At 48.1% G+C, this 6,863-nt stretch overlaps 1 protein-coding gene across 3 annotated transcripts; it reads left to right on the top strand.

Annotated features, from left to right (window-relative positions):
- The first annotated feature begins 229 nt into the window (after nucleotides 1-229).
- Nucleotides 230-4,864, top strand: LOC119455409 (acidic leucine-rich nuclear phosphoprotein 32 family member A-like). 3 transcript variants are annotated; one of them, XM_037716815.2, is made up of 9 exons: nucleotides 230-535; nucleotides 1,198-1,304; nucleotides 2,625-2,768; nucleotides 2,864-2,983; nucleotides 3,081-3,246; nucleotides 3,332-3,379; nucleotides 3,456-3,592; nucleotides 3,845-3,905; nucleotides 3,992-4,864. In XM_037716815.2, the coding sequence occupies exons 2-9, from the start codon at nucleotides 1,257-1,259 to the stop codon at nucleotides 4,054-4,056; spliced, it is 789 nt and encodes a 262-aa protein (XP_037572743.1). In that variant the 5' UTR covers nucleotides 230-535; nucleotides 1,198-1,256; the 3' UTR covers nucleotides 4,057-4,864. The 3 variants fall into 3 exon arrangements, with proteins under 3 accessions (XP_037572743.1, XP_037572741.1, XP_037572740.1); XM_037716813.2 differs by lacking the exon at nucleotides 230-535 and having other exon boundaries at nucleotides 609-1,304; nucleotides 3,456-3,556; XM_037716812.2 differs by lacking the exon at nucleotides 230-535 and having other exon boundaries at nucleotides 623-1,304.
- The last annotated feature ends 1,999 nt before the right edge of the window (nucleotides 4,865-6,863 follow it).

Below are 6,863 nucleotides of genomic sequence, written 5' to 3'. Positions count from 1 at the left end.
CCTCCACATGCGTGCTTCCGTGTTCGGCTCGTTGTGCCGATATTCGTCTTAAAGGCGTCGGATAAAAACACATTAGGCATTGCGCTTCTTATTTAAGTTGACGTAAAAACACTTCGCGTTTGCTATTGCACGCCCGTAGCAAAGCACGGCTCGACCGAGCGAACGCGCGGTGCGCGGCCGCGTTGCAGCCACGCAAATATCTCGTCGATGCAATGCCTGTTATGCGGCAGAGCGTTGGCAGTAAGCGCGGCTGGTGCGACACGTTGTTCGGAATGTCGCAAAATCCTTGCGGTACAGTGGCTGGCATGGCTTGCGCGGACTTGACACTGAATGCAACATTTTCGAAGCGAAGTGTGGTCGGAAACGTGTCGATGTGCCACGAAACGAAGACGAAAATTAGTTAGTGCGCGGCGGGCGAGGCAAGCCTGTCGTAACAAACAAACATCAGCGATGGCGCCGTTGCGGACCGTTTAATCGAGAGCTCTCTGTGTAAAGCAAGCGCTGATACCAACTAGAGAGCATGCGAAAAGCACCGGTAAGCGTTTTTCAAGTTATTCGCACAAAGTACATAGGTAGAAACCTCTTGTTTCGATAGCTTCGCAGCTCTTGCAAATGGCGAACCACGTAACACGTGATCACCGAATAATTGCCTAATGTTGTATCCTAGCAACACCGGCTTTTATTGCGATGACTACGTGCAGTTGTGATTTTCGGTCATTCATGACACTTTTAATAACTGCAATAAACGTGCGCAGCTGGGTTTGTCACGAACTCGGCTTTCTTAATAACGTGGTATTGCAGCTATTTACCTACCGCACGCAAGACTTAGCACCAGCACGTAGCTCATCGCGGAGGCGCGCGGGCGATCAGCTGATTTCTTATACCGTTAGTAAAACGTCGTGTACTGATTTAAAGTGCCTGTTACTGGCAGAGGCACGCGTAGCGAGTATTGTGTTTGCGCGAAAATAATCGAGGTGTGGTGTGGTGGCTTACAACGCTGAAAATACTATTTTTCGTCTCCACCAATCGGAGACGCGGAGAGCCACGTGACGTAGTCCTTCCTCGATCGTTCGCTGCCTGCGATTGGTCGTTTTGAACGTGACCTCATGAATAGTAATTAGTTTGCTACGGCGTACATGTACTTTGAAGGAGGACCCCATATTGAGGTTGCCGCGCTGCTTGGCGCCTGCTTTCCAGCGCTGCCTGTGTTCGAGCAAGTCGGCTGCGTGCCATCCGCCTCTGCTGCTGTCGTGCAAATGGAGAAGAGGATTGAATTGGAGAAGCGGGGTAAAAACCCCGAGCAGGTGAATCTTTTCTTTTAGTTTGCTCCCGGCACGGCTCCACCTTGGGCGTAGATTGTTTTTTTCTGCACCATTACACTTTTCATGTGGCTGCGAGCGCAAAATGTGAATCCTGTGGGAAAGATGTGATATTGGCGGTTCGTGTAGTCACCACTAGTTTTCCGCAAATTTGTCATGATTCGCGCTTGTCGCTTCAGTTCACGGCGTAGGTAGCTCGTTTCCGTTACACAGAACGAGCGTCAAATAGGAAAATCATTGCATGGCGCAGGGGGCAGCTTGCCGCCTAAAATGTTTGAAAAATTCGTGGTTTGCGTCGTGTATCCATTTACGTAATTGCGTGCCCCGTATAAAATTTCACCCTTCGCACTTTCTTCCGGCCTTCCTGTAATCCAACTGCACGAGTAAGATGATCTAGCGGCAGATGCATAACGTGGACGGTTTTCTCCTGAATGTCAACATGGCGCTATTAGCAAAAGAGGACCCCGCCGTGTCATCTTGTAGAAGGTCGTCGTTTACTCGTTGGCAGCCCCTGTTGCATCGCCGATTTGCATGCGTCAGGTATTCAACCGCGGTTATCAGTATCGCCGCTAGTGTTTGTGTAGACCGTACTAGACCACGTTGTGCGGCACCGGTACGCCGCCATTATCGGCCGAAGGTGCTTGCCGCCCGGTGTTTGCTGATTGGCAACTCGGAATGATCACATTTTGTCTCGCAGTATGCAGACATATCCCGTTTCTCGGTGTCCGGCGGTCATTGCGAGGCACTGTACGGCCTGCCCGCGGTTTATGTCAGCCCTGGGCCATGTCTGGCCTTGGTTGCTTGGGGATCGACCGCCATGTTGACTCTCGGCTGGATTGGCAGCGCAGTCAAGTTAGAAAAAAAAAGTTAAACAATTAATTCGCTCGCCTCCGGGGTTCGGTATCCGGCTAGTACGTCGAAACTTTTGGATTCAGGCGCGAATCATTGTCTCTGTATGCCGTGGTGTCCGCGGCGGCCGTCTGTTTTTATTTTTCGAGTTTGGCATTGCGCCGATTCGCGCTTTTTGTTTTGTGTGTTTATGTATGCGCACTTTTTCAATATGGATCCCCTTTGTGTCCGGTGCCGGAGAAATGGCGCGCTTACGTTGAAACTACGTAATTTTTGTGTGCGGCCATGTCGGTGGACTGCGCGCAGGGCGTGCTCGCGCAAGCGCGCAGCCGAAGCCGTCCGCGGCGCGTTTGGCATCGTGCGAGGCGTTTCGTGCCGCGGCCGGTGGCGTCGCGAGCGGCATCGCGGCGGCGGCTCATGTAATCTCATTCCCTCCCGCTCTTCCCGCCTCCGCAGATACACGAGCTCAACCTCGACAACTGCAGAAGTACCGCCATCGTCGGCCTGACGGAGGAGTTTGTCAACCTCGAGACGCTCAGCCTCATCAATGTCGGCCTCACGAGTCTCAAAGGATTCCCCAAGCTTCCCAACCTCAAGAAGGTGAGCCGGCTAGCTAGCGTGGCCGCTTCGGTGTGCACTATGGCGGGAGGTGGTTGAGTGGGGAGTGATGCCTTATCTCTTGCCGTTCTGTGCAGTTGGAGTTGAGCGACAACAGGATCTCCGGCGGCCTCAACCTCCTGCATGGGAGCCCTAAGCTTACGCATTTAAATTTGAGCGGGAACAAAATCAAAGGGCTGGAGACCTTAGATCCTTTGGTGAGTGTGTGTTTCGTATTCTTAGCAACGTGCTGCCGGTCAAGCGTTTTCCGCGTGCCTGGCAGAACTAATCTTCGTGTGCCTCTGCGTTCTGTAGAAAGAGTTCAAGAACCTGAAGAACCTCGATCTTTTCAACTGTGAAGTGACGAGCATCGAGAACTACAGGGACCGGGTCTTTGAGCTCATCCCAAGCCTCAAGTACCTGGATGGCTACGACAGAGACGAGAAGGAGGCCGAGGACTCTGAGGCAGATGATGAAGATGGTGAGAAGCTGTTCGATGCATAGCAAAGCGGCCCCTATGTTAATTACTTGCATTCATTTTCCTCTTGTTTTTTTCTTGCTCTTAGGTAATGAAGAGGATGATGAAGAGAACGAGGTGGATGGAGAGAGTGACGGTGAGCTGTGCAGGGTTTTCTTCTGCGGTTTTATCTTTTTTCTGGTTGTGGCTGACTTCTTGTACATTTTCCTCAGAGGATGACGAAGATGATGTGAATGTGGATGATGAAGACGACGAGGATGGCGAGGACGACGACGATGTCGATGAGGAAGATGGAGAAGATGGGGAGGAAGAGGTCGGTCTCGATTACCTAGAAAAAGACGACATTGATGTTAGTACCATTCATATATGGAGACAGAAAAGTGAATGCCTTGTAGGAGCCCTGCTCTCTCTGCTTAGTAGGAACTGAGCACTTGTTTGCACTGTCTTGGAAGCACTTGTTCAGTATGGAAGCGCCTTAAACAGCTGGTGCTTGCATTCAGTGCCCAGTTCCTGCTAAATTGGAAAATGTTGTGTGCAGTGCTTCTGTCTGTAAGCTTGCTCTGACGCTCGTGTGTGTGTGCTTTTTTTTTCTTCTTTCCAGGAGGAAAGTGAAGGAGACTTCTACAACCCGTACGATGTAGATGACGATGAAGACGGAGATGGTGAGTTGGCGAACGGAGTGTGCTCACTGTTGCAGTGGGCTGTGCTTGCAGCACGAGTGCTTATTGTGTGGATGGCTGTCTTGCAGAAAACGAGTCTCCAAAGGGCCAGAAGCGAAAGCGGGAAGAGGAGGAGGAAGACGGGGAGGACTGAGGGAGGGCGGGAAAAGCACTCAACACCAATTGGAACATCCCGGCATCTTTACTTTAGTTTTTTTTTTAAACGTCTTCGTCATTGTCACCTGTAGACTTTGTACAGCGGCGGACAGAGAAACAAAATGCAACATCACAATCGCATCATCCTCGGTACCTGTCCCTAGCTTTATTTTTCCCCCCATTCATTTCATTCTTGAACAAGTTTTTTTTTTTTTTCCCCTAAAGCTTTTGCTTTGCTGGGTGCCCTTGAAGGTTACCCACTAGTTGCATTATTACGAGCTATGTATAGGTTGTTACTGCTGAACCAGATTTCGTCTCAACGACTGTAAAAATGGTCACGCTTGCAGCCGTGCACATTCCAAGAGCTGTGTGCTGTTTGGGGGCGCTGCCGTCTTTCTGCATCTGCTCGCCTGTGAGGGGCGGCACGTGAACTTTGATACACAAGGCTACACCAAAGTTGGCCCAGAAAAGGGGGTGGCCTCTAGGGACGGTGCCGTACGGGCGCATCCTCATCATCATCCACACTATTTTTTTTTTTCTCAATCCGTATTCTTCTTGGCCCTCCCTTTTCTCAATTTGCTTTCAAACATTGAATGAAATGCCTTTTATTGTCGCAGGTTGGCTGCGAGGGAAGTGCCCGTGCGGGTGCATTTTCTGTTGCATGCACATCTGCAGCTGTGCGGGCGCTTCCACTGCGGCTACCAGTCTTCTGCGGCACAGCGGTGCCGTAGAAGTGTAAATTATCAGCAGGGGCTTTGTCCAGTGTTTGGTTCAATTGTTAAATAAAGTTTTTACTGAAATGGCAACCACCAACACTTAGTGTCATTGAACGAGGAGCATACTCTGCAGAGCGATATGTGCCTTGGCAAATGCTAGGGGGGCAGCTGCATTGGGACCCTTCCTGTGCATTGATGGCAGGACTAGTGCACTGCACAGCAAGTTGCAACTCTCTTGCTCAACTGGATCAACGTGCGAGCTTCCGACTGGTAACACGCAACAGCCTATTCTTGCGATACCACTTGTGCATTGTTTATCCACCCATTTGGCTATGGCGTTCTGCTGTCGTGACCCAAGGTTACAGGCTTGATTTGTCTACGTGTTGATGCGGGTGGAATGCGAAAACTTTTTTTGCGATTTGGGTAAACGCTTACAAATCTCCAGTAGTTGAAATCAATCTAGAGCGCATCCACTGTTATGTCCCATACGTTAATCTGCTTTTTAGAATGACAATAGCGGTAACTAAGTTAAAATTAGTCCCCGATTTTGGGACTTGTGTGTCATCGCTGAAATTGTTTTTTTTTTGTCATTGGCTTAAGGAGAAATTGGCATTTGGGTGCAGCTGTTTGACTAGTAAAGGCACCTGTAACTTCCATTTTAACCGTTTCAGGCTCCACTTCATAGCATTGATTAAAACTTGCTTTCACCACATTTCTTGCATCACAAAGTGTTTAGCTGCATATAAGATTAGGAATTTTCAATTAAGTGAGTTTTGCCAAGTTTACCGAACGTACACTCCATGCAAAAACTCTTTACAGGAATGTCAAATATGAAAACAAACCAATTAGTGTTTTGAAAAGCACTTCTCCAACCACTTGAAAGTTATGCGTGGTGCATGACGTGAAAAATTGAAAAGAATCGCTGTATACGCGACGCCAAGTAAAAAACGCCCGACTGCCTACCGTCCCACTCGTTTTGCTAAAATGTGCACATGTCATTCAAAATTTCAGTACAATTACTATCGTAAAGTGTTTTAAAGTGTATGCCATTTTAAATATTACTTTCATCAGTGCTTTTGCTGTTAGGTGCACTATCTTGTACACGTCTGAAAGGGTTAAATTGCTGCTAGATGGTGCAGTAAAGCTAAATTTTTTAGCTGACCAAATTCGTTGTGCATACGTAGACACTGCACAGTGCATCTAACCATGCAATTCAAGCAAAATAAAGCACTTTTCAGGTTTGAAAGATTTTGGTTGGTTAGAGACTTCAAAAAGGCCTGGTGTCGACGAGATTCATATTGCCTGAGGATGTATGAAATGGAATACTGCACATGGCTAAGCAGTTGAAAAGTTGCTAGCATGGCACGTTTGGTACAGTGCTCAGTGATTGAAATGCAATACTTGGACAACATGGCGGCCGGCACTTAATTGCACCACTTGCGGGCTCTGGTGATACTGAGATGGTGCATTTTTATGTTGCATGATAGAATCTTTTTTTATACATCGTACCTGCAGTCATCTGCAATCTCTAGTGCAAAAAGCGCCGGTTGTTGTGCTGTATGAGTATTGTGTTTCAATCGCTGAGCACTGTATGGGAAATATGCATTTGCCAGTGGTCTGCTACTAGTTTCAAAAAAGCAGTGTTAATACAATACTGCACTGACTACCAACTGCACATTTTATTGCGCAGTGGGTGCTTTCCAAACGGCACGAGAATAAAATGGTAGAACCCAATTGTACAAGATTCTGATGGTATGTGATGCTTGTGACTTACATCAGTCGAAAAGGTATAGAATTGGTTGCACAGTTGGTGTACTTGCGCAACCCACTGTGATAATAAAACCATGTGAAGATTTCATGACCAAGTTACTTGCAATACATCATTAAGGATTGGCAGAAACCTTTTAGTTGACTCGCCATGGTTCCTTAGTGGTTATGGTGTTTTATGGGGGTGAAATGCAGAAAACACCCACGTGCGTAAATTTACGTGCATGTTGAAGAACCCCAGATGGTCCAAATTAATCTGGAGTCTCCCACTACAGTGTGCCTCAATCAGATGGTGGTTTTGCCATGTAAAACCCCCATAATT

This window comes from Dermacentor silvarum, chromosome 6, assembly GCF_013339745.2.
Source record: "Dermacentor silvarum isolate Dsil-2018 chromosome 6, BIME_Dsil_1.4, whole genome shotgun sequence".
Classification (NCBI taxonomy): Eukaryota; Metazoa; Arthropoda; class Arachnida; order Ixodida; family Ixodidae; genus Dermacentor; species Dermacentor silvarum.
The sequence above is the reverse complement of the archived record's forward strand: the minus strand, read 5'-3'. Positions and strand labels throughout refer to the sequence as shown.

Excerpts from the sequence above, each read along its gene's own strand:
- LOC119455409 (XM_037716812.2), top strand. The coding sequence starts at position 1,137 with ATGTACTTTGAAGGAGGACCCCATATTGAGGTTGCCGCGCTGCTTGGC. Across the intron at positions 3,247-3,331 it reads TGAGGCAGATGATGAAGATG|GTAATGAAGAGGATGATGAA; the intron begins GTGAGAAGCTGT and ends TCTTGCTCTTAG. Across the intron at positions 3,593-3,844 it reads TAGAAAAAGACGACATTGAT|GAGGAAAGTGAAGGAGACTT; the intron begins GTTAGTACCATT and ends TCTTCTTTCCAG.